This window comes from Vidua chalybeata, chromosome 2 (assembly GCF_026979565.1).
Source record: "Vidua chalybeata isolate OUT-0048 chromosome 2, bVidCha1 merged haplotype, whole genome shotgun sequence".
Lineage (NCBI taxonomy): Eukaryota > Metazoa > Chordata > Aves > Passeriformes > Viduidae > Vidua > Vidua chalybeata.
The window spans coordinates 75,004,189-75,032,176 of record NC_071531.1 but is presented as its reverse complement, the minus strand read 5'-3'; the positions used below and the strand labels follow the sequence as shown (position 1 = coordinate 75,032,176).

The window sequence follows — 27,988 nt, the reverse complement described above, 5'->3', positions numbered from 1 at the left end:
TAGAAACAAACAGGGTTGTTTTGTGTTGCTATTTCAGTTCAGTGGCAGAAGCCCTCAAGACTGGTGGCACTGTGGAACCGGAGTATTTTGACCAGGTGACCATCTACTTCAATGATATTGTGGGCTTCACATCCATTTCAGCCCTCAGTGAACCCATTGAAGTAGTTGACCTTCTGAATGACCTTTACTCTCTGTTCGATGCTGTTCTTGGAAACCATGATGTTTACAAGGTGAGAAATAATTTTATTCTGTGTTTCCTTCCCATCTTTTTCAATTTCTGTATTTATTTCTTAATGCAGTAGTATTTGTTAGGTGGAGACAATTGGTGATGCCTACATGGTTGCTTCCGGGCTCCCAAAACGGAATGGAAACAAGCACGCAGCTGAAATTGCCAACATGTCCTTGGACATCCTCAGTGCTGTGGGAACATTCAAAATGAGGCACATGCCAGACATTCCCCTCAGGATACGAATCGGGCTGCACACAGGTAGGCAACTGAACATCAGAGAGCTCCTTCTCAACTGCGTTTCTAACTCTGAATGCTTTCTTCATGCCTACCCTCCAAAACCAGCCTTACAAGATACTTTAAAATCTTCCACATCAAAAAGGCAGTTAAAATGGAAAAAAAAAAAAGCCCAGAGAGGGTTTGTGGAGGAAAGTGGCTTAGTGCCGCTGTTGAGCAGGACTGGAACAGAGAACTCTAGATTAGAAGGCAAAGAGAATGAACTCTGATTTATTTCAAATGCACCGCTCTGTATATAGAGAACATCGTGCGGATTAATTTCATTGGTCTTAGAGTAAAAACATCTCACACCATTGGTGGGCAGTGAATGACGCACAGTGGTAGAACATATCTATAAACAATGTGAACAACAGGATAGATTAGAGAATTATTTACATTCTTTCCCAAATGCTTCCCAGGCTTTCGCCTGGTAAGAAAACCTTTCTCTTTCTCTCTGACTGAGCTGAGAATATCCACAGCTTAGTATAATTTTAAGGAGAGATTTTGTATTTTGTCCCAGCCAGGAACTACATCTGGCATGTTAGTCACAAGGGTTTCATTGTATGGATAGCTCTTCAATGTGACATAGGACCTTCAGAGGTGGGATATCTTCAGAGGTGGGACATCAATGATGTCTTTGCAACTCTATTCTGAAATGAAAAAGCACAGAAACACTGGCATAAAGTGAAATCACAAAAAGATTGGAGATATTTATTACAGGTAGGATATACTGGAAGAAAAATGTGATACAGCTCTTAAGAAAAAGTTATGTTATAAAGAAAACATCTCTGATGTAGAAGTCATAATGTATTCAATCAACAGAAAGGTTGCTTGTTTAAAATTAAAGGAGGAAGTTCCTTATATATATATATATATATGTATATGAAATGTAATTAAACTCCAAAATAAAACAAAAAAAAAAATCCAAAACAGTAGAACTACAGTTATATAGGTAAAAGTATTTTAAATATAGGAAAATACATCTGCCATTATCATGAATCAGTATTTGTATAAGATATATGAACCTTCATAATTTTTTACATTTTTTAGTCAACCATTAATAGATTTTTCCCAGCTGTTTTTACCAGATTTCCTGCCTCTTCCTCTAAAGTACCAGGTGTTGCCCACTGTGGGAAGCCAAACAATGACTAAGAATGCCCAGGAGTGTGACCCAATAATATATGGGGTTTTAGCCTTCTACTTATCTGATAATATCCATGCTTTTGGAGCCTTAGGATGCAAGCATTTTGCAGATGTCAGTATCCTGGTCCCTGATGTACGTGTTAGGAGACAGAAGCAGAGTAAAGGACGTATCTCAGTCAGAATATCCCAAGAACAGAGCTGTGACTTTAGCAGAGTAAAAATCAGTGTTGTGAATCCTTGACCTCATAAGATCCTCTTTTGGAGTTATCTCTGAAACACATCTCCCTACTGTTTTCTTTGAAATTTGTGATTCTTAGTTGACCCTTCACAGAAGTGTAAAGCATTAAGGAATGATTGCAGGAGCACTGTGTATTTTATACTCTGTCAGAAATTAGATGAGATTATGGCTGCAGATTGTCGTGCCCAGAGCAGGAGTCCCTGGAGCACCAGCAGCGTATTTTCAGCATGGAAAGAGAGGAAATTGCTGTGCAACATCTGCTGCTGCCTGTTGACAGCAGTTCTGCAATGTATCTCCCATGCCAAAAAATAGATCCCTAGGTGATGTCTACAGGGGGTATTAACATTTTGGATATCTGGAAAGCAGAATTGCTATGAACTGTTGTATTGGGTGTGAGAGGAAGAGGGCAGAGGACTCTGCAGATCTTGTTTTGCACAGATCTGGCAGTGTCATACTGTCATGGGAGCAGCCACAAACACATGTTCCAAAGCAAACCAGCTCTCTGAGTCACAGAGCTAACAGCTGAGTTTGATTAACCCTAGACCCCATTTCTCCTGAGAAAAGATGCATGAAGAGGGAATGATCAGCATCATGAAAGCCTTGGGGAAGCTCTTGGGGGAGAGGAGAACTTGGCTGACACTTTCACTGTACTGGAAGGGATGGAGTAAGGGTGTGACCCCCCAGTCATGTACTTTAGCTGCTTTCTGGAAACTGGTGCCAAGAAGAGCTCATGATGCCTCTTAGAAAAAGCAGTAAATGCATTTTGGGCATAGGCTGCCCATGTCTTTTCAACTGCGAGGGAAAGCTGCACCTCTGGGAACTTCTGATGGCCCATGCCCATGTCTGCTTGTGGCAACGCATGGGTAAGGCAAAGAGGACAAGAAGACCAGTGCTTGGTCTGCATTTTTTCCCCTGCTTTAAACACATCCTGGAATCTTGGCTGTCTCTCCTGACTTCACTGCAGATCCCAGATAACTCGGCTGACTCAGCTGTTTCCCCACTATCCATGCCTGGGCTGGAGCAGGACAGTCAGCGAGAGCAGTGGTGAGAAGATAAGCTTTTCCACAGAGGCTGAAGATGATTTGTGTATCAGTCAGGCTCTCTGGCAGTCAGCCCTGCACTTTGATCTTGACTCTTAAACTCTGCAGCACTGCTGATGATCTTTGCAGAGTCTTAGCCAGAGCCTCTCGTTAACTGACCCTTGCAAGCCCTGGCAAAGAGACACTTCAAAGCAAACATATGGACCTGTGTAATTAAACAACTAGGCCATAATGTCCTCATCACAGGGTGTCTGGTTTCCTCTGAAACTTGTAACTGTGGGAGATTTACCATTGCAAGTTTTTCTTAGCCTTCTGCTGAAGCTGTTTGGAAAAGGGGGAACACGCACAGGAGGTGAAGGCAGTGAGCAAATTAAGTCTTAGATGCTTTCAACGCAGGGAATGTGTAATTTTGGGAATGCTTATATGGTAGGGTTGGTTTTGAGCTGAGAGCCTTCTGCAATGGGACAGGCTTAAAAGCAGTATTCTAGAAAGGTAACACCTCACCCTAAAAATCTTGCTACTCCTATGTAGAAATGGCTGAGTGATTGCACCAACTAAATAGGGAACTTGAATTCAGGTACCCACATGGAGTTGTTTCCAGGACTTTCAGGGAGTCTACACTCATTTTGAGGACATATAAATTAACCCTGTAAAGCTGTTCATGTGCAGGAGTGGAAAAGGCCATATGGCTCAGTTGATCACGTTGACTTGGTTTCCACTGACCACAGTAGAAGCTCATCTGCCTTTATTTGTGCTTCTTAAAATGGAATGACAGAATCATAGCATACTCTGAGTTGCAAGGGATCCACAAGGATCATGGAGTCCAACTCCCAAGTGAGTGGCCCATACAGGGATCGACCCCATGACCCTGATGTTCTTAGCACCATGCTCTAACCAATGGAGCACAAATCCTTCTCAGTGAGGGCTGTTTTTTCAACATGAGCCACATGTTTTTGTCCTGTCCAAATCACATATTACAGAAGGAGCTTTGTTTCTTAGTGAGATTTGGGACTGTTGCTGTTATATTATCACCACAAAAAGAAGAGAGGCGGTTTTTTGTGAGATAGGGTTTTCTCAGGGAAACCTTTTACTGAAGCATGAAGAAGAGGTCACCAAAAAGACCTTGTATTTGGTTATATGTCACATTAGCATGCACACAATAAAGACCAGTTAGGGAACCATAAGGTCCTTGGCCAAGACTATCAACAGTGCCTTTACAGTTGCGTATAGAAGTGCGTATAGATGAAAACCTGAATTAAAATTCCTCTAGTGGATATAGTTCCTCTCCTGAAAAGCTTGAAACAACGTATAGAGTACTGATAAGGATGGGAATTAACTTGTAAGAGATTCTGAGGAGCAGTGTTTTGTCTGAGGTACACTGACAAGAGTTGAAAAGAAATCCCCTTAAATCAGGTTTTCATGATCTCCAGCAGTCTCTGCCTGCTGTGTTTTATCCAGTTTGATCCATGCTGCTCAAGTCCTTGTAATATTTTTTGTATGAACCATTCTTCCTCACTCTTTTTTAAAAAAATCTTTTATCAAGCAGTGATTCATCAGGCAGGAGTTAATACCTGTCTTACCTCCGAGTTTGCATCCTCATGAAGCGTTTTAAAATCCGGCAACTTTGGGCAGCAACAACTTTTCAGAGGTCACAGCAAGAGAGGTTCTTGTGAAGTTCCCCATAGCTTTCAGCAATGGAGTTTCATTGTCCTTAAGATAGATCTGAAAACTACATGAAAGATCAATTTTTTAAAATAACACTAAAATCAGCATAAAATTGCATTGTACTAAACTAAGTAACTGATCACTTCTAAATTAGGCCACAATTGCTACTATTTATATTATTACTGTTTTAAACACAACATTTTAACCTATAATCTTTTTATATTATGAAAACTCTAATCTATAGCATAATTTTAGGTACTGTTGGTGATGTACAACGTTCACATCTCTTGTAATCTTGCATGGGGAAAGATTTCCGAGATATCAGTTGTACTAAATATTCACTCAGAAGGATCATGACATTGAAAAGGCAGGCAAAGCCTGAAAAGGCATATCTTATAAATGCCTCTGATGGAAAATACGGAGAGTCCTGTCTTTTGTCTGCAGGAAGCCCCACACCTTATCACATTGCTTTTTATTTTTATTTTTGCACTTATTTTGCAGGCCCGATATTTTCTATTGTAGGCAATGAAATTTAGCTTCTCCTCTTTCAGAGTGCAGTCTAAACATTCAGTAAGCCAAATGCCCCGGATAAAAATTGTTTGTGCTGTTTGGCTTCCACGCATTTTATCTCCCAGTCTGTGCATGATCATGGGATCCTGCACACATATCTCTCCCTGACAACTTGGCAATGATCTTTGGAAGCTACTTAGGAAGTGAATAGATCTTGTATAAAGAATGAGAAAGAGGGAAAAAAGAGGTTTTGGCTAGACAGGCCATCTAACACTCTCTTCCTTTCCAAGGAGGGGACACAGGGTGGTCCAGAGTGCTGCCAGCACCTCTGGACTCCCAAGGCTGATTTTTAATCCTGTTTCAGCGGATTACAGGGCATGTCACAGGATCTGAACTTTAGTTTTCTCACATGGAAAAAGACCTTTTTAAAATGAGATTATGATTGTCCTTGAGTTTCCATGAACTCTGAACAAATTTCTCCCAGATGATGGTGAACTGAAGGCCTGCCACACAGGACCTTTCTCAGACATGAAACACCAGCATGAAATCCAGAGCAATGCTTAACTTTCAACTGATTGTAGCAAGCACCAAGGCCAATGAGATCTTTAGGAAACCTTCTCCTGTATTCCCAATAGGTTTTTTGAGTGTCAGAGGAAAAGATGAGATTTGTTTGTCAGTGAACCACTAGATTTATGCAGGGCCATCCAGGTAACGCTGCTGACGTGTTTTTCAGGGCCTTGTGTGGCAGGCGTGGTGGGGCTGACCATGCCACGGTACTGCCTCTTTGGAGACACGGTGAACACGGCATCAAGAATGGAGTCCACAGGCCTGCGTGAGTATTTGGGTCGGTCAAAGAAAGGGGAAAGTCAAATGATAGAATTCAAAGCAGCCTGAAGGAGAGGGCACCAGTTTTGCCATTGTAGGTTGGCCTTTAGGACCCTGCCTTCCAGCTGCAGTTCTGTGACTCGAATCCCATCAACCAAAATCAGCATGAATCTTGTCCTACTTTTCCTCCAATACAGTTTGGATCTTGCTTTCAGTCAGTGCTAAGAACCCTCAATTCAGAGGGTTCTTGCACAGTAAAATAATGCATTTACCTTCCATAACCAGTACAAAGCAAGGGTTGAAGGACAGGTGGGCACTGCTTCCATCATACCCTTGGTCATAGAAAGTCCCACTGAGACTGGAGACAGCAGGAGCACTGCAGGTGCAAGAACATTGTTCCACATTAATGGAAATGCATATAGATAAATAGGAAAATTGTAGGTTAATCTCTCACAAAATGTAGCTCATAGCTGTATGATCTTCCTCTACATATTCAAACTGATGTTTTTCTTTCTTATTATTATGGAAAAAAAATTAATCAGCTCATACCCCATCCTTCAAAGGGGAAGGCAATGTGATTGACAAAATTGAAATAAAAGCTCAAAAAAAAACCAAACAAACAAAAAAAAAAAACAACCAAAAAAAAAACTATTTTGGGGGAAATGTTTTAGAAATATTTCCTGGCTTGTTCACATAAGCAGAACAATAAAAAATTTCAGTGAGTTCCAGCAGTGGCTGTAAAACAATCTGGGGAAGATGGGAATGCAATAAAGTTCTCCACCTTTGCCCTTTTTGTTCATAGATTAAATGGCAGCTCTGGGTGGGATAAATTACTAAAAATCCAGACATATCTACATGCATAGCCACATTTTCTTTATGTTCCCTTGCAAACTCCATCTCTTTGCTCTTCATCACAGCTTTCAAATTATGTTTGGTGTCTGGAGCAGGACAGTTGGCTATTTTTCATTTCTTTCTTATTCCCTAGTTATACTATGGCAATAGATAAAACAGAAATCTAGCTGACAGTGTTACTGGAAAACCAGTTGCCATCTTTATGAACAGATGGACTTCTACACTGAATGTGTTTGGTATCCTTCTCCAGGAAGCCCTCAGAGTATATCTCCTCTCCCCCTCCACTCTTTAAAGCCCTGCCTGGAAGAACCCATCAGTCAGCATTAAACTCTACATAGAGGAACACCACACAGCGACACCAGCCACACACCTGAATTGGAACACTCCTGCTTTGGAGCCCTTTTCCTTGTTAGGATGAAGCAGTGTGAAATTCACAGCCTGTGTGCAGTGCAATGATCCAGCTGCTTTGCTCTCTGTTCCCAGCTTACAGAATTCATGTCAGCCAAAGTACAGTGGATACACTTCGGAATCTGAATGAAGGCTATGAAATCATACCCAGGGGAAAAACAGAACTGAGGGTAAGAAGGCCAGGGCTGTGTGAAGCACTTCACAGGGGAGTCATCTTGCTTGAGGAATTTTCATATTAATATCTTTTTTGGCCTTCATATACCAATCTTCAGCTGAATCCTTCCAGAATTTTCCCTTTCATTTGTTTCAATACATTAAGTAGTTATTGAAGGACTGTGGGATCAAGCAATCAGCTGTATATGCTGAATATAAGTATTTATATAGTAGTTTATTTAGTCCACTCTTGACAGAAGCTGCTACTTTTCAATGTCCAAACAAGACAGTACTAAATAATTCAAACATCATTTCTACCTTTACATAGTCAATGGACAGAAGTAGGAGCTTTGCTTGCCTTAAATGCCTAGAATAAAATGTCCCAATATGGCCTCAGGTCCCTCAACAATTTTGCATGACAAGTGGAATCATCCAAGTTCATATGTCTGCAAGTGGAGATATGGGGTAAATATTCCAGGTCTAGTCAATGGAAAGAAACCTTTACATAGTGGGGATAAATTGGCCTTTCAGGAATTTATTAGCCTGAAGTACTTTCAGGGTCTACTTTATGTGAAGATGATTGTTGGTTTTCCTCCCCTTCTTCAGTTAAGGGTGATTGACTCTCAAATAGGTTCATCAGATGCATCACACCTTACAAGCTAAACCATCAATGGTGGGAGAGGAAGTTATTATTCTGATACTCAGTTCAGAATGAGTTGTAAAGTCTCTCAATTAATAATGCTAGTGCTGACAAATAAGATGATTAGTGATCTTGTAGTTTCCAATTTCTGTTCAGCTGTGTAGTTTCAATGACCCAGATCAATGAGGGTAATTTGTAAATGACAGTTGGAACAAGGATAATGAAGATCCTCTTTCAGGAAAGTCAAACTCAAATGATCCCTGAGCTATTCTGAAGGACAGCCCAAGATTTCCAGGCATGGTCTGTCTCTGGATATGTATGAAGCCAGAGAAACCAAGAGAGAAAAATTACATATCAAGCAGAGGGCAGTCAGAAAGCTGCTTTTTATTTGGATTTTTGGTTTTATTTTAGGGTAAAGGAGTAGAAGAAACATATTGGCTGGTTGGGAAAAAAGGCTTCCAGAAGCCCTTACCTAAACCTCCTGAAATAAAGCCAGGGTGAGTATGACTTCATCACTGTCCAAGACATTGATTAAAACATCTCTTTTGGAGTTCACAGGCTGAATATCTGTCTGTCCATGTTATCTGTTTGCAAAATCTATATCCTGTTCCTTCCCTGACTTACATGTTCAGGCATAGTACAGGGACTCAGAAGGGATGTGATTCTTTCAGCACCTCTCCTTATTCACAGTTCCCAAGAAGTGACATGGAAACTTCCTGCTTCTCCCCTATAATCACTTGGAGACTGAACTTGAGAAAGAACTTGAGGGTTCCTCCCCGAATCTCCTTCCTGCTCTGTGTGCATATATGAGAAAAACAGGTAGGGACACTTTCAGGTCTCTGGTGTCATCAGTGTATGGGAGACACAAGATTTTTCTCCCCTTCCATCAAATTCCTGCTGAAAACATCAGCCTCATTAACATATAAACACATTTCTTCCCTTTCATTCTAACAGAAGAATGAGAAAGCTTTGTGTTACAAATGTATGGCACTGTTATGCAATCAAAGATTTAATGATGCTGCCTTCATTAAGTCATTTTGTAGCTTTGTAATGCCTGACTTTGCAAACAAAGTACTCCCTGTTCAGATGTCACCTGCTGTATGCCTGGAAAGGATGTTGTGGTCAGGACATAAAAACCAGGAATCAGATTTGTTTGACAAGAACAGCGTGGTCACCCACTTTAAAAGCAGTCAACCTTGACTCCCTTTATAGACAATAAAGAGAAATACTTGCTAAGGGTCTGATTCAATTGACCCTTGCAAGATGTTGTTGCCTGTTTTGTTGAGGTCCTAAAGTAACTACTTCAGAGATCGGTGTCTGACAGCAAACATGGTCTGTTTTAATGTAGCTCTGACTTCTGATCAATATCGTTCTACATGTGGCCCCACTCACTCTTAGTAAATAAAAAAAATTCCCCATTTCCCCACATACTCAGGATCAGAGGATCTTGCACATCCATGTGTAATCTCTGAAGAGTCCACCTTTAACACTGCAGAGACAGAGGTGATCTACTCTTGTCCCAAGGCCCAAATCTTCCTTCTTCTTTTGCAGTATCTCCATCCCCACAGGTCACACAGCGGTTGAGTGATCTTGACAGTAATCAGAGGAAAAAAGTAAAGTTACACAAAACCGTATTTGTCCTAGTGAGGGGGCAAAATGAAACTTATACCCTAAAGGCCAAACGTCAAGTTACAGAAAAAAGCAACTGGATGTTGAAGCAGAGCAAATATTTGGAGAACTGCCTCAGGCATAGGCTGTGCTGTTACCAGATAGATATTAGACATTATGTCCTGCTTTCCAACCTTATCTTGATGATTCATATTTTGGCACAAAATCAAGAAGCAGAAAGTTGTTTCTCTCTAGCTGGCCAATATGGTGGTTTCAAGTCACTGCCTCGTATAATTCCATAGGGATTTCCTTATTTGTAGGCTTTTGAGCTGAAGAAGGAAATACTGAATAAATTCCTCTTCTACTCATTTTTTTCACTCTGTCCTAAGGCAACTTATCTTCTCTTGGGTATGCCCTTACCATGAGGTCTATGAGCACTTGTTTTTATCTCTTGCTTTATATTGTGACTTGGGAAGCCTAAACATCTACAGGTGGGCCGTTGTGGCGGCCATGCTGAGAGGTGTTTCCTACTAAGTGAAGGTAACTACATTGTGCTTGGTCTTATATCCATGCTATGGAATTGAAAACCTGTCGGCCATAGATTTAAGGGTCAGATCCTATGGATGGAAGTCTTTGAAGTTCCTATTCAAAGGATAAGTCCTTTTTTCTTGGTCTGATCAAATCTCAGTTTTACCTGGTTTTCATGGGAATTTTGGGTTAACTTTGCATGACATGGTACAGTGCAGGACAGTTCTATAGGCTCTCTACACCTTCCTTTGCTTCAAGTCAGATTTCTATACATACACCTGGTACTGCCACGGGAAATAATGGCAGACTGGACATAGAGAAGGTGTAACAAAATTAAGAGACAGCAAAACCAAGTGTGCCAAGCAGTCAAGCAGCAGTCTACCTGTAGGATAGACATTCTTTTGAGATTTCAGTCAGATAGGTTTAAAGGAAGGTTGTGAAATTTCTTTGAGGATACACCAGGTGACTATCTGGGGGGTTGAATTATGAGACAAGGAAAAAGCACAAAGTTGTAAGTATATAAGCATGGGATATTTGAAGTTGGCATCCTGTGATGCTTTGGAACAGGCAGCATCTTTTCAACTCCAGTGGAGCAGTCATCTTGTCCAAAAAAGCAGAAAGGATAAGAGGTTATACAAAACTACCAGATGCAAGCCTGACCTGGTCTAAATCTCAGATGCATTTTGCAAAGCACTGAAAACATATCTAACACTAGGAAAAATTCAATGGCTAATGAAATTCAGAAAGAAAAAAACCCCAACCAACCAACCAAACAAACAAACAAACAAAAAACCCAAACCAGAAGAAAACCGAGAGCCAGGCTGATTTTCATTTGCCATTCCAAGGAGATAAGTGACATTCTTGGTCTTCTGAATTTTCCAACATTTACCATCCTGGTTCAGAAATTCTTTTCTTTGATACTGAATACAGTGTTTGAAAGCATCAGAAGTCCTCTATCCCAGCAGGTAGTTTTATTCAGAAACTTTCCCTTAAAACTATTTATGGAAAGTTAACTGGGGGGAAAAATTAATACAATTCAACAAAGATACATATTGTCAATCCTCTCAAAGGCTTTTAACCATTAACCCAGTGCCTAGGTAAAGAGCATATGAAAGTTTTTGATTTTTTGACATAAACCCAAATCCCTTACCTTGTATGAATTCATTAAGTCTTAAGTCCAGAAGGGTTGATAGGTCTTCTATCCCACTACCACTCACAGTGATAAGTGCAACCTGATGTGCAACATCACTGAACACTGAAGATGCATCCAGGAATAGGTGAGAGTCTTGGGGCCCTCTCATCCTCTCATGAGGATCAGCCCTGGAGGAAGCACTGAGATCCTTGTTTGAAGATAAATGGGTGAGAAACAGTGAAGGATGCTCAAAGAATCCATCTCCCAACCCCAAGTGATAAACACCTTTTTATGAGCTAGGAAAAAGACACTCAGTAGGACAAAATTATTTTTCTTCTACCCTGTACAAGGCTGTCATTGCTTTGTCTGTGTTGGAGCACCCTTGTAGGATGGAACTGTAGAGAGTCTCTAGTGTTGCTGTTGCTGCTGATGTGTCTTTCTGAGGAGAAAACTGAAAGCATTTCTACTTGGGCTCCTATCTGAAGTCTGTCAAATCCACTTTTAAATCAAAATTAAAAGAACTTGTGGACCAAACAGCAGTGAAAAACTCTTGTTGTCTTCCCATAGCTGGAATTATACAACACATAAAAATATTTCCTAAATAAATTTTATATATCATTTAACAAGAGCTATTCAAGGAAATCAAAGCATCCTCTGTCTCATAGGCTTGACCATGCAATGTCAGGACAGATGTATTTTGCTTCACACTCAATCCCTTCTTTTCAAGCTATTTCTGACCACCTAACACAACAGCAAAATGAAGGCAAAGAAGTATTCTGATCATGGCTGTGGCATAATGACAATGAGAAAGAAGACTTTTTTCTGAAATCTGATGGAGGATGAGAAAGGGAATGAACGTTGGTGACTCATCTCCCTTTCAACAAGACTGTTTGACTTGTGATGTGATTGCACCAGCTTTATATTTAAACAAGCTCTTCCTGAGCAAGCTGAAGTTTCTGGGAGAGTTGACTGGAATATTACAGAATTTGTGCTAATAGCAAGAAACCCTAAATTCAGTGTTCAGAAAGGAAGTAAAGTCAGAACTTAATGGATTTTCTTCTGCTGGTTTTGCAAACAAGATGATGGGAAGAGAGGACCTTGGTAAAATAACAGCTGTCTCCAAAAAGAGGGGTTTTGCCCAAGGCTGGGATGGATAATGCAGAATCAGACCTCACCAGTTGCTCAGACATTTGTGAGTTCAGGAGATGAGCAGGTCCTGTTTACACTGGATCTTTCTTTTTCTGCTGTACAGTGGTTGAAAGTCAAGTCACTGCCAAACATTTAATTGATACTTGTGTGAGCAGTGTCTGGAGGTGGACCTCAGGCAGTCTAATACTGTGCTTGATCATCAAATACCCTGGTCAGGCCTTTACCTTCTGTGGGTCACAACCTGCTGCACTGTTGTGCAGACACAGGCAGCAACCTTCTCCACCGCCCTGTGCGTGAAGTCCTGCTGGCTGGACTCAAAAACCAAACCCCTGATGCTCACCCATGTGTGGCTGAATTTTGTTACTACTTCCATAAAGGGTCTAGACACAAAGATTCCTTTTCTCCCTCCAACAGGCAGGATTTAATCTTATTAAAAGTTTTTTACCTCCATCTGATCTGGTCACCTTGCATGTCTTTGAAGAGTCAGTGCAAAGAAACAGACATTTCTTGGTGTTGATCTTCTTCTTCTTTGGGATAAACTCCTGCTGTGGCCCAGCAGCACCAGCTTCCCTCCACTATCTCAGAATAGAGCCCAAGATATTTGGCTTACATGGAGACATCTCTATTGCAGATAAAAAAAAAAAAAAAATATCAGGGAGCTAAATCCCTCTTGAGTTGTAGATTCCCAGAAGAAGTCATTCCTCATTGAACCCATCAGGATTATATCCTCCTGGCTTCCCTGTCCTTGGGACCCAGCCCTAAAGGCACCATCACTCTTCAGGAGGTTTATAAAGAGGAATCAATATTTCTAAGAAGAAACATGTTCCCAGAAATAAGAATTTAGATAAGGCATGGGAGGACAACTTGTATAGGCATTTCTATTTGTAGAGCAGAACTAGCCAAAGACCTGAAACTTGACTCTACTCTCCCTCAGGAAAGGCTGTTAAATTTGTGTTCAGCATTCAGAGACAACTGGCTTTCTCTAGGGACTGTTAAATAGGATTTCCACCAGGAAATGTGCTCACAGCTTAGTGAGCTGAGAGCTTCTAAAAGCAACATCCCTGGAAGAGCAAAAGGCACTGAAGCAGGAACTAAACTAACAAAATGCAAGATCTTCACTGCTGTTTTGTTCTATTCCTCCCTTTAATGAATGTGGTCAAAGATCAGTGTAATAATGGAATCATTCTCCCAGGATTCATCTTTAATTGATTCTGGAAACAGCCTTGATAAAGATATAGTTTATACTGTTCAATCAACAAAGTCATTCATTTTGTCCTGGCAGAAGTGTCTAAGAGTGCCAAGAGCCCTCTGGACACTTAAAATTTAATTAGCTGACCTCATCCTTTGCAGTAAGTTGAGTGGTACAAGAGGAGAATTAATAAAGCCAGAGCCAGGACCCATATTTGTTTTCCTTTCTCTCACCAGAAGACACTTACCTTTTCTTTAGTCTCCATTACAGTCTGTTCTTTATTTCAGTTGAAACCGAACTGGTTCTTTCTCTAATGGCCTACCTGTTCACTGCAGGTATAGAGCTCATGGGTTACTCCCAGAAGAAATTGCAGAGTTCAAAAGGAGGAAAGCTGAAAAACTCCTTGGCAAAAGAACCTAGATCTGAGGTAGTAGTTGTAGGACAGTCCCCATGTAGCTCTGCTGTTTAGTGTCTGCTTGTGTGTTATTTGTGTGCATTTTACCGGTTTTAGTGTCTTTTCTTCCCCCTTTCCTTCTACTTTTCTCCTTTTTATTTTTTTTAAATATGTGTTATTATTCTAACATGTCTCATTCAAGAGGTGCTTGGAACAGCAGCAAAGCTGTAGAGCCTTGTTGGGTGATTTCCTAGTGAATTTATACCTAGTATCCTATTAATTCCTGAAAGACATTGAGTATTACTACGTTTTTCTGCAGTGTACTATCAATCCACTCTATGTTGATGTTCATGATGTTCTGGCCAGGAAGAGCCCAGTACATGATAAATACAGACATAAAACTGGAGTTCAAGCCTGGAAAAATCCAAATTGCCTACTGTTGCTTTTGTGTAATGTACATCTCCTGCCTAGTGTAATCCCATACCTCATGACAATAACAGGATGCAGCTTTGATATTCATCATTATGGTACTGATGGGTACAAGAGATAATGGATTTAAGGTGTGGGTGGAATTTGGAAGTCATGTGGAATATGACAGCATGACCTGATCAAGTAGGTGTTATCAGAGCAAGGCTGGCATAGAAGCATGCACAACCACACTTGCACAAGTGTGATGTCCCCTGAAAATGATGTATGAGCTGGGATTTTGGATAATATCTCTAAAAACAGCAGTAATGCTTCTGCTCAACTCCTCTGGACTAATGTGCATTTCATTTCCACTCCTCTAACAAAGGAGGGGTGGATGAAAGCTCAGAGTACCTAGATACAGGCAAAATCTAGTTACAAACGCCTAAGACACACCAGATCTGGCTGATAGATTGCTATGAAGACTAAAGCTACATCCAATTTTCTCACAAGGATAAAACCCAGCAGGTAACTGTTGGCTGTGTTCCTTCTTCCCAAATACATCTTTTAAATATTCAGGGTGTGTTACCAGGCTGCTTTGTCTCTCTTAAGCGATACTTAAATTTTGTCTGAAGTTCTCCCTATCAAGGACCTGAGGGCAGAAAATCCTCATTAAAAAAATAAAATAAACAAAATTATTTGAATATGGGACACAATCTGAAGAGACCTGCATAAGCACTACCATATGTGAACACCCACTGCTAAATACAAGTTCTGAGGCACAGAAGACCACCCTGCTGATTTACATCTAAGAGTACCAGCTAACCCTCCAAGGCCAGAGACAAAGAGGATCTCACATTTGGATTAGCCCTGCTTGACAAAACCTGCACATATAGTGGTATATAAGTATTTAGTACATCTAAAACCCACAGACACAGACTTCCACACTGAAGCAGGATGATCAGCAGTATATATTATGGAGAACAGAATGTCCTCATTAGGCAACTTGGCTTAATCCATTGGAAATAGCAGAAAAATCATTACGACATTCATAGTTAGGTCTTTTCAATGGTCCTAGTTCAATCATTCTTGTGTGCAGTAAGCTTTCAATGGAGTCAATTAAGTCCTCAACAGCCACTTATTCCCACATGCCTGCTTGGTGGTTTAGTGATGTTTCTACCTAATCTATCTTAGATGCTTCTGATGAAAGGGACTATGCTACCAACAACCTTGTTTTTCCTTGGTGGCAATAAACACTATACAAGGATCTCAGATGTGGTGATCTATAGTCCATTCACCCAGTTTCTGGTCCTTTTCGTCTGGGACCCTAAAATGCTAACAGTCCCAGAGGGTTCTTGCTGCAGTACAATAGGGATCCCCATCTTGGAGTAATTATGTATTTTGGAGTATTCATCTGGCCTGGAGTCTAGAGGAAGGTCAAGACTCTGCTTCTCCTGCTCAAGAGTCAATTCTTTAACCTTGAAAGGTTAAAGTCCTGTGGACTCTGCCATCCTTGATGTATTCTTGATTTCAAAGAGAAGTGATGGTTCTGACTGGATCTTGATAAAAACACTCAGCAAAGCATGAGGAACACTAGAGCATACCTCCGGTTACCTGAAAATAAACCTCTGGGTTATATCATTAGTGGCCCTTCTCTTTTGTCCTCTGGTAGGGTCTGTGAACTTAACATGGACCTTTTAACCCACGCATGCAAGTGGGATTCAGCCCACAGCACCATTGCTATCACAGACACTTGTGTAAGACTGGTAGATTAAACAACAGCTGAAGACTATGTAGGATAAACCATGGCAGCAAATGCTGCTGGACAACATCCACAGCATCTTACAATACTTCTGAAAAGGAGAAAGGGATTTCTCTCTTTAACTTCAAAACATAACAGAGAACTATGTCACAGAGAGGTCATTGACCTAGGATTCATGGATAGGTCTCAGTTTGTAGATGAGACTTAGACCCCATGCAAATCAATCAGAATTCCTTGTGGAGTTCTCAGGGGTGAGATTTCACCCATGTGATTGGTAGTGGCTGTATTTGTGGAGGGACCCATTGTATGTGAATTTTAGTACAATCTGTACTGCTCTCTGCTGACTTCTAGCTGTGTAAGAATTCAGGTGGTGTATCCTACATGGACAAAAGCACCGGCCTGGGATTACCTAAAAGTACTGAGGCTCAATTTTTCAAGTTATTTTCTCTCCTTTTTTTTGTTGTTGTTGTTGTTTGGGTTTTTTTTTTTTTGTTTTGTTTTTTGTTCCTCAAGGATTTGACTCTCCTTGCATTATGACCCCTCATCCTATGAACTCAACTTAGTGACAGGAGATCCCTTGACACTCTTTCTTGTTCAAGAAATACCCAAATAAATGCAGCTTGCTGGCCAAACCATTGGCTAGCAAGGTGCAGCTGACCAGCAGATAACACCATATTATCATAGGATAGCTTGGGTCGGAAGGGATCTTTTAAGGTCATTTAGTCCAATCCCCCTTGCAATGAGCATCCTCGACATAAAATTTCTTTGTTATATCTAGTCTAAATCTATCCTGTTTTAGTTCAAAAACATTACCCTTTCTATTATTTCTACAGGATACCTGCTTCATGTAGTTGGTTTTTAACATATATTTCTATTCTAAAGTAATTGCATGTTCATTGCACACAATGATGGTGTGTACAGTTTAAACCATACATTTATGTATATCTACAACTATTAACTATTTTTTTCTAATCTCTATATAATAGCAATGGTGTTATTAGTAGGGATTAGTATTTAGCTCTTTTTGGTTTAAAAGAACTGGAATTATATTTTCTATTATATGCAGTAAATCCTATTCCATATGATGCTTTATCCATGACAGGGTAGTTGTAGATTTAAGACCTTCCTAAAGCCCTGCCATTTACTGAGCTTCTGGCCTCTTACAAGACCTTGGTGTTTATTTTGTCTCCGAGAAACCCATTATGTTATAATGAATTTGCACCCACCAACGGATGGTGGCCCAGAACCTGGGTTTGATGAACTCTTGAAATATTGCAGCAAAAGATCCACTTCAACTCCATCATTTAACATTTCTGCTTTGGCTGACACAAAATGATGCTAAATGAAAAGTCATGCCTTGGTGAGCAAAGCTGCTAACTCCTCTTTTCTTTTCTGTTTCACAGCCACAACTGGCCAGATGTACTGACCAGGAAATTGAAATCTGTCCTGAGGGACACAAAGAGGACACTAAGAAAGCAAAGAGCTGGGAAGCATGAAGGAGAAATAAGTTTTGGAGAGGATGAAATCTGAGAAGAACACAGCAAAGAACTAGTAAGATCAGGAGGGACACCGTGAAGCCAATCCAACAGAGCTCACACTCTCCATTTATTTCCCAGCCAAAGCAGTATAATTAATGAAGCCTCTTAGGTCTTGCAGAGGGTGAACCTGAGCAGGCAGATGAATCCTGACCATCGTCTCTTGTGAAACTGGGCACCATCTCAGAGCTGTATATGTGTGGTTTTGGGAAGGATGCACTGGGGAGGAAAGTGAGGGTGATAATGATGGTAGTTCCCACTCTTCATGAGCAACTGTCACAAGGATAAACTCAAAGAATATTTTAGCTAGGTTTGCATGGCAGCACTAACAAGTCCAGCTCCCCTTGGCCTGGATTCAAACAATAATGCCAAGTGCTAGAATGGTTCAACTGTTTTACATTAAGTAGTTGTTTTCCTGTTGTTATTATAGGAAGGTCTGGTTTCGTGAAAATGAGTGCAATTGAGAAAAAAAAAATGTTTTGGACAACAACAAAGAATATTTTTACTCCCCCACAGAAATTTTGAATCAAAATGTTCTGTTCCTGTATGTCAACTTAAGCTGGAATATTTTCTTTCAAATTGACATTTCAGCTGCAAATGCCAATTTAATGCTATTTTCAAAATGAAATAACAGTTTTGAATTGAAACAGTTTGGTACGAATCAATATTTGTTTCAAATGCCAAAATGAGATTCTGCTCAAAATGTCAAAATATGTTATATTTGCAAATCCAGATCTAAATTGCAAGAACTCTTTTTTTCTGCTTTATACACACATACATACAGGATATCTAAAACATGTTATGCTTCTTATCCCAAAGCCAGATAAAAATGGAATGCCAAGATATTGCAAAACTGAACTGCAGCTCCATTAGCTGAGTAGTACTAATAAAATATATACTTTTTTCCTGCAAAACTGGAGCTGAGGGAATGAAGAGAACATCACTGAAGCAGTGCAAAGCCTAAAACCCATCACTCTTTTCCTATCCAGTCTCTGAGTGGTCTCTAAGGCACTTGTCTATAAAGTAAGCCTCCCTGTGGGTAAAAAGTTTTCTGTAAAGGGTCAACATTTGTCCTGTAGGCACTTCTACCAGAGCACACTTCCTCAAAGTCAAATAGTTTTGGTATTGGGCGCTTATTCTTCCAAGTTTTTTACTCCTGTTCAACATCTGGCTCTTAACAACCTTCTGGGAATTGTTCTCTCTTCTGCAAGGCTGAAGAGAAGAGCAGGTATAGTAACACAATCAATATTGCCACCAGAAGGTGTTAACTAGAACATTGAGACCTTTCTCAAGCTCAATTTGAACTCTTCTCATCAGACCAATCAAAACATATTTTTACCATTCAGATAATAAATAAGAATCAACAAATGCTTGGCAAACTTTCATTAGATATTGAAAATATCATTATGAAACAAAGTGAGTCTGAGTTCACAGAGTTAAGGAACACAGTATTTTCACAACTAATTCACTGTATCGAGTATAAAACATGTACTATCAAAGTAAGATCTGTTTGAAGTATAAACATCTAAAAAGCAAAACCAGAAGGGAAATTCATTAATGCTTTTACTTTGTGGCACCTGGTTTTGTAAAAGAAGGTTTTGCTTTTTTAGTGATGAGTTAATATTCCATGTGGGAGAAGTTGGCCCTTGAAGGACGTCTGTCAAAAGGCTCATACAATACTCAAGCTGTCAAACAGGGATTAGGAAAGCCTTCATTTTCTGCTCTGTGCTAACCTTCTGTTTGAAAATTAGTTCAGAAAAACGTCCTATGGAAGAGACATGGGGCAGGTAATTCTGACATAATACACCTCAAAGTACATTTCCAGAGGGGAATGTTAGCTGGATTGGTCTGTGCAAACATTGGTTTAAAATCAATCAACTTCCGCATAATTCATGTTTTTTCTATTATTTTCCCATATGAAAAAAAAAAACATCTATCAGTGCTATCTTGTTACATAGCAGAGTGGGTTTTATCAACTTGACTTTTCCATGAAAATGACTGAAATAAGATTTCAACCCACACTTCAGCACATAGTTTTGAATTCTTTCTTCAGCCTGTAGTCTTCTAAAATAAACAACATTCTTTGAATTCCTTTTAAAAATTAAGTTACTAAATCTGTGGGAAAGGGTAGGAGAAAAGCAGAGTTCTAGTCACTGATGACTTTAGTAATCCCAGGATAATTCGTTATTCTCTTTGAAGTCAGTGGTAATTTTTCCTCTTAATTTCAACAGGAAGAGGCCAAGGACTCATCCCTGAGTGTGATTACCTCTGCTGTTAGAAATATAAAAAACATATTTCTATTTTCCTGGTATTGTTCTGTTTAGATAGATTTAAGTTCACTTATGAGATTTCTTCCCATACTGTATCATTTTTTTTATTATTACTTTGCTTCTAAAACTAGTGTTAGAATGTTGTAATAAGGAAGATGTGGGCTGGAAGCAGCAAACGGAAATTTCTGTAGCTCCACATCAGACTTCTCGGGTGATTGTGGACAAGGCACTTGGTGGATTCTTGGATAGGGAAGCACACATTTTAGTAACCATTATCAACAAGAACTTACCATATGATTGCTAGAAGCTTTACCACTAATGTTACAGAGTGAATTTTAATGTAATCATGCAAACCCCCTGAGTGCTGTAGATGTATTTGCATACAACAAACAGTATCTGAATATAGTTTGTATTTCATACAGTATTTTTAGCAGTCAATTTATGGCATATGACAATAACGATCCTTGAAGACCTATCCCTCCACCCAAAAATCTCATTCTAGTTTGTATATTTACCTTCAGCTGACTTAGCTTACTTTTCATCTCCCTGTGAAGATAAGACACTTTCACATATTCACTGGATTATGCAGTAACTAAAAGCAGGTCTCAAGATGTACAAGCCAGTGGCAGGACAGTCAGGCAGAGAAGGTGTGAGATGCACAAAATCCAAGGAAGGTATGGAGCAGCCACAGCATGGAAGAGTGCCCAAACAGCTGCAATGGCCCAAATCTGGGAAAATTTCCCAAGACAGGGCATGTTAATGTGAGCAGGGGTCAGTATCACTCCCCACAGCACTTTTCTCATTAAAAAATGTAAAGCTTCCAGCTCCCCAGCTCCTCTGAGGTTTGGAAATACATGTGAATGCAGGAGTAGAGCTGAGAGTAAGTAATCCCAGGATAATTCTATGATTCTGTGATTCCATCCTCACACCAGCAATGAAGCTGTCAAATAGATACATGAGAGACATCACATCAGCCGTCTCCTTTAAATCCATGCAATGGACATGGTCTGGCAAGGTCCTGTGCACAGGCCAACTCTTACCCACCTTTACCTACCCACTCACACACAGTGGTCATCAGATGGATGCATCAAGTGGGCTGGTGAAGATGGGCTAAGGGTTACCAGCTGCTGTAGCCACACATCCTTTCTTTCCCCTTCAGCCATGCCTGAAAGGCCTAGTGTGGCACTCATCACCAGCCTCATCTGTGTTAAAAAAAATGGCTTGAATCATACCATGGAATTATATCACAGAATCATTTAGCTTGGAAAAAACCTCTAAGGTCATCAAACCCACCCATTAACCCAACACTGCCAAGTCCACCCCTGAACCATGTCCCTAAAAGCCACATCTACATGTCTTTTAAACACCTGCAGGGATGGGGACTCCACCACTTCCCTGTTCCAATGCTTCACAATCCTTTCAACGAAGCAACTATTTCCTAATACCCTATCTGAGCCTCTCCTTGTGCAACTTGAGGCCATTTCCTCTTGTCGTATTGCTTTTTATCTGGGATAAAAGGCTGACCCCCAGCCAGATACAACCTCCTTTGAAGCAGTTGTAGAGAGTGATCATAATAAAAGAATACATGGGAGAAGGCAGAGAAACTACAACTCATCATGCACAAATGGAAGCTGTGTGAAATGGTGGTATTACAGAAAGCTCTTACGGGTAAAACCCAGCCTGATGAAGAGCTATAGGATTGCTAGGTCAGCTATAGGATACAGAGTTTTATGTACAGGGAGGTTGGGTCAGCACATGGAATTGAAACAGACCTCCCAAAATGAAGAGAGACGTTGCACTAAGGATTATTTCCAGACCCTGGGTGACTGCAATCCTCTCCTCCAGCCTCCTGCAGCTTCAGTGTGAGCAGCAAAACAAAGTGCTCCTAGGCCACCAGCTACTGAGACAGGTGAGCAAGGGGAGCTTTTCTGTATTCATCTCACACTAGGGTACTCCTCCAGCATTCCTAAAATGACCACAAGAGAGAGTACTCTGAAGCAGTTGAAACAGAATCCATGTTCTGTGCAGTGCAAGAAGCACATAATGCTTTTCCTTTTATGCTCGTTACTTTACAGCTGCTGGTATTAAATTTCATTCACCAGCTTTTTCCTCATTCACTAGAATTTCTCACAATCCTTCCCAAGCCTGACTTCATGATATTTGCAGATGTCAGCATCCCATGGTTCTCCTTCCTTCCTTGAGCATCCCTAAATTCTGCTGAGCAGCACAGGACCCAGCGGAGGGACTGTGAGGACCACCCACAAAAGTTGTCACATGGTGCATCCTGATAATGCAATTCTCTGCTTTGGTTTTTGACTCCACACCTCTCCTGACCCATGACATTTCCCCTCCACTTTGTCATTACTTGGTGTAAAGTGTCATCCTTTCCTGCACTGGACCTGTTTAGTCAAGAAAATTTTATCAGATTCTCTTTTATTGACTGCTTTTATGACACATTACAATTCCTTTATTCAAAGGAATTAACCCTCCTTTTGCCATTTTCTGTTCTCAACTTGGGGCTGTCCAGGAGCCAGACTTGATAGCACAGACTTCAGACACAGTTAAAAAAACAACAGATGATGAAAGTAAATACACTCCTTTTCACAAATCTAGGTGTCTGAAACATGTTCATTAACATATACAGAGAAGCTCAGGAAAAACTGATCTGGAGGTAAGGACCAATGCTGATGTGTTATATGCACATAGGCCCAATGCCCAGATAAAAACTGCAAAACCATGCATGTAATCCTAGTTGGTCTTGAACAGAAGGCATCTCTTAAGTTCTGGAGCCTTTTTATTTTCTATTGTTGTTTAAATTTGTCAAATTGAAAACATTCTGCATTTTTCAAGTGGAAAATGGCCTGGGTTTCAGAGTTTGCTTGCCAGATACCTCAGCTGCCCATCTGCTGGGCTATTGCAGTCACTGATTCCAAAGCAACCCTGGAGGCAGACATCTCAGCTCCAGTCTCTACACACAGTTTCCTCCTTTATTTTCTTTTTTTCATTCAAAAACTGGAACTGAAATAGCATTTCAAAATATTTAAATCCTGCAGGAAACCAACTGACCTTTCTCCACACTAGTCAGAAAAAAGAGGGCAGGAAGAGTAGGCAGCAAAAAGACTGCAAGGCTAAATGTCCGGCCTCTAGGTCTTTTCTCAGCAGAAGAAATGCACTGTCCAAACATCACACAATAATATCTGATGGCAGATGTGCTGCAATTAACTTCATGCTTTAATGCATTTTGTGACTCAGGACTGTTCACAATAAAAAAGCATGACAGGAGTACAGCATTCCTTTCCACTCCTCGTTTTGAGCTGCCTGTGATATCTTGGCACTGTGTCCCAAGAACACTGCGGAAATAAAGCTTTTGTTTAACCCACTTGTGTGGGCTCCCTGAGGAGGTGACTGCCTGCCCAGACAAATCTGTAACTCTCAGCTCCCCAAACACCATCAGCAAATAGCACTGGAGGGAACAACTGTGGGTTGTTATCCAAATAGGGTGCCAAAGTTTATTCATGGATTCAAAGTGGATTCAAAGTTTATTCAAAGTTTATTCATTTATTCATGTCATCAAGGCTTCTCTGCCTGACTGCACCTGTCAGGACTGCAACACAGTCAGAACAAAAGGCAAATACAACCTGATACTCATGATGGGTCCAAGACTTCGGTCCAATCTGCCGGGTGACTCAGAGAGCTCCATTTCTCAAGCTATGGAGGAATCAGCCTGAAAACCTTCTCTCTATTCCTGTACTGCTGTCCTTGTGTTTCATATGGGGATGGGGACAGACTATTCAACACTGGTATGTGTGGGGAGGAACCAGCCAGCAGAAGGTGGGCAGGTGGAAAGGAACTGAGTGAAGAATTTCCCCAGATGGGGAGTCCTCCAGCTCTGGTGGGACAATAGTTTTCATATCCTGTGAGATCTCCAGCAAATCATTCCCCATATCTGGAGTAATGGGAGGCCTAAACATTGAGAAGAACCAGCTTTGCATTGTCCATCTAGATTTCACTTAAGCATTTGGCACTGTTTCCCAGAGCATTCCCCTGGAGAAACTCTCTGCAGATGGCTTGGACAGATGTACTCTTCTCTGTGTGAAAAACTGGCTGGGTGACTGAGCCCGGAGTGTGGTGGTGAATGGAGTTAAATCCAGTTGGTCACAGGTGGTGTTTCCCAAGGCTCGGTATTGCAGCCAGTCCTGCTGAATATCTATACCAATGTTCCTGACGAGGGGATGGAGGGTACTCTCAGTAAACTCACAGATGATACCAAGTTCGGTGGGAGTGTGGATCTGCTGGAGGGCAGGAGGGATCTGGACTGGCTGGATCAATCAGCTGAGGCCAATTGTTTGAGGTTCAACTAGGCCAGGTGCCAGGTCCTGAATTTTGATTGCAGCAACCCCAGGCAGTGCTAAAGGCTGGGGGAAGAGTGGCTGGAAAACTGCCCAGCAGAAAGGGATCTGGAGGGGCTGTGGCCACATCCCTGAGGAGTCTGTGACTATATTATATGTCATACCCATGCTGCCTAATGCTACAGGGACCCAGAAACACAGTGTGCCCATCCCTGCACATGGCTTCTAAACAAATTCCATGCCATATGTGTAATCAGGTTAATAATCTATAGAAGGGCTTGCAGGTCTCAATGGCTCCAAGGACTGAAGGCTGTTCTCCCTTCCCCTGAGGGGAAATCTGTGGTTTCATTTGCAAGCACAGAGTGGTGAATTAAGGTGTTGATGGGAAGTTCTTCTGTTTCACTTCCCTCTGGACATAGACAAAGCCCATCAATGTGAACATCACCTTTGCTGCCCTTTCAACTGCAACAGGTCATCCAGAGAGACAATGCTGGGACACTGTGTTCAGCCATTACCTCTTATATTTGTGTGAGTCCTGAAAGGTGCAGTGCTGAATGCATTTATCCTCACTGTCTCATGCCCAGGTGCTGGATTTTTCTAGGAGTTGTGAAGGGCTGCATGGCAAATCCTGCTCTTTGCAGCTAAAAGGGAAAATGAGTGGGAATATGATGTCGAATCCTTGCTATACCCCAAAAAAACCTCACCAAGGGTGAAGGAGAACTGAGATTAGCTCAGCTGGTTAGTGCATGGTGCTAAAAATGTCAGGGCTGTGGATTTGATCCCTGAGTCATACTCAAGGACTTCGTGGATTCTTTCCAACTCCGAATATTTCGTGATTCTGTGAGTATATGTCTTCCAAGTTTTTGCCATTCTCTCTGTGGCCTCCTGCTATGCCAGATTGTCATTATGTAGGGAAAGGAACATCCATGCTGCAGCAGCTATCTTTTTTGCTGTCCATTATTTGCTATAAGAACTGGTCCTGGAAAAACTTTTTGCTCTTGATTTTTGTACAGCTCACCCAGTTTCTGCGGAGTTTATTTATAGAGAGGAAAAGACCTTGCTGGTCTCTCAAGCAGGAGCAAATATTTCACTATAACTCCTGTTATTGCCATTTTGAAATATTTTAACTAAACTAAACTTTAACACAATCACAGGAAAATCTTCAGCATTAAAAAGACCAACCACGGCCAATCAGTACAGTTAACTACTGCTCACATCTGTAACATTCAAATTCAAGGTTCAATTCAGATGTATGCATTTTATGCTGTATATGCCAATGCATTTGCGCCTACATGAATATATTCATATACATATGAGTACATATAAATGTATTTGTATGCATTCAACTAAGCAGCATCCATTCACCACCAGAGGGCAGGCACAGAATATGAAAATTAATTGTCCTGTGCTTCCCTGCACACGTCAATGAACAAATTGCTTACTGGGCAGAAGGATATCACCAATGTTTTCTTTTACTATCTTCAATGACTTTCTTATCATGGAATCATAGAATCATAGAATAGTTTGGGCTGGAAGGGACCATTCAAGTTCATCCAGTCCACTCATCCTGCAATGAGTGGGGACACATTCAACTGCATCTGGTGGCTCAGAGCCCTGTCCAGGCCTTGAATGTTTCCAGGGGTGGGGCATCCACCACCTCTCTGGGCAACCTGTGACAGTGTTTCACCATCCTCACTGTACAAAGCCTCTTTCTTCAATCTAAACCACCACCTTTTAGTTTAAAACTATTACCTCTTGTTCTACCGCAGCAGGCCCTGGTAAATTTTTTTGTCCTGAATAATCTCAACCCTTTCAATACCTCATATTTCACAGCGTGATGGCTAGTTTTTGGGTTTTTTTGTTTGCCTGAGATCGAAATCTAGCAATGTTGATATGAACCAGTGTTTCCACTCTCACAGTCCTGAATCTTAGGCGCTTTTGGAAAGGTGCAATGAGCAAAAAAGAGGTTCTCTTTTCACTCATGCTATGGAGAAGATAAAAATACATAAGTCTTGATGCCAGAAAGCATATCCTTAAAAGCATGTACCTGCAACCAGGAGATGCTTATGATGTGGCACAGACAGACCTTTGATCTTGTGGGTCATGAGATCCATACGGATCATTGTCTAAAACCCAGTGCCTTCAACCTGAAGAGGTAAAGGGGTGGACAATCTTATCCAGAAGCTTCATCTCAATTTCATAACAAAGATCTTTACAATCGTGTACAAGGAGATGAAAATTTATGGTGTTACAGAGGCCCCTCAGGGCAGGAATTCTGCTCAGGGCTTTGCTCAATGGGATGGTGGATGTCATACCCTCAAAACAACAACAGAATGGCAGAATCACTTATAATGTTTGAAGCACATCCTATAATACCATCCCCAAGTGGCTTCACTCAAGGAAACCTGGAAAGCATTTTAAGGGGTTGCTATGTCCAGCCTGGGCTGGGAACTTGCGACTTACACCAGCAGGATGTATACTCACAACCATCAAGAATAAACCATTTTTCTGTTTCCTGATGACAAGGATTAATTTCCTTTAATTCTGAATCTATGTCTGCAGTAGTCATGCACCAGTCCCTTCGTCTTCACAAGAGAAAGTCAGAGCTTGTGGAGGTGACTCATCTGCTGGACAATTAGATGAATCATGAGCAAGACATGCTTTCATTTCCCTCCCTGAGCTATGGAGGATATCAAGATCAGTGGCTCATTTGATAGGTCTCAACCTTGCAGCTGTCTACATTTGATTGAATATAGCTCATCTTTTTCACCTACGACATTCTGGAGTTAGAAATTTTAATGAGAAAAAGGAAACCAGGAGTTTGCTCAGCTCTTCAATACACAGAAGCATAATTGTGCTTCTGTGTTCCCCATATTTCACCATTCAATGCACTAAACTTTCTGGAAATGTAGCCCATTCACTGGATTCAAAGTTTTATCTGAGGTGCACCCCTGTTGTGAAACCTAGAAGGAGATGCTCAGAAGCAAGTTATGCTTACAGTGTTTTGAAAAATCAAACAGATAGATGAGCAGGATTTTTTTCCTTCAGATTGTTGCCTTGTGTCGGCTTTCCTCTCCACTGAAATGACTTCAATATCCCCCCTGTGTCTCCTTGCTTCATCATTTGGTTCAGAGGGGTTGTTAAATGGTACAGGTGTCTTTCTCCTCCAGAAGTATGTTCCACCTAAAACACTTCACGCAGGAACTCATGATGTATGGGTGTAGCTCAGCAAGAACTCTGAAGGAATTAAGTAAGGGTTTCAATATATTTTTTCCTTTAAAAAAAAAAAAAAAAAAAAAAAAAAAAAAAGAAAAAACCAAAAAGTCCAAAATACATGACTGGGGGTGGGAGTTAGATTATGTTAGATTATACAAGAAAAGCCAACACACTGAGCAGTAAGCAAAGAAATTTTGGAAATAACCCAGAATCCCACTGTAGGCTATAAAAAAAACCCCAGGATTTCAGTAAGTGATGACGTAGTGGTGGATCAGAGGGCTGTGGGAAGGATCAAAGGGTGTAAGGAACATGACAAAAATAGAGCATTTCTAACTCATTTCTTCTCTCTATATGATCCCAGCCTTCTTTTTTTTTTTTTGGCATTTGCCTAAAAAACAGTCTAGAAGGGGCAAAATACAAAGTAGACCATACTCTCCACTAACTGTTATGAAATACTTCTCTGCAAGAGCTGAAA

At 40.9% G+C, this 27,988-nt stretch overlaps 1 protein-coding gene across 1 annotated transcript in view; it reads left to right on the top strand.

Moving 5' to 3' along the window:
- GUCY2F (guanylate cyclase 2F, retinal) overlaps positions 1-17,673 on the top strand; it is a 38,428-nt gene extending 20,755 nt beyond the window's left edge. Inside the window, exons 13-18 of the mRNA XM_053934765.1 lie at positions 38-230; positions 313-487; positions 5,832-5,930; positions 7,259-7,353; positions 8,388-8,473; positions 17,547-17,673. Of these exons, the coding sequence (XP_053790740.1) occupies positions 38-230; positions 313-487; positions 5,832-5,930; positions 7,259-7,353; positions 8,388-8,473; positions 17,547-17,673 (775 nt within the window). The remainder of the gene's footprint in view (positions 1-37; positions 231-312; positions 488-5,831; positions 5,931-7,258; positions 7,354-8,387; positions 8,474-17,546) is intronic.
- The last annotated feature ends 10,315 nt before the right edge of the window (positions 17,674-27,988 follow it).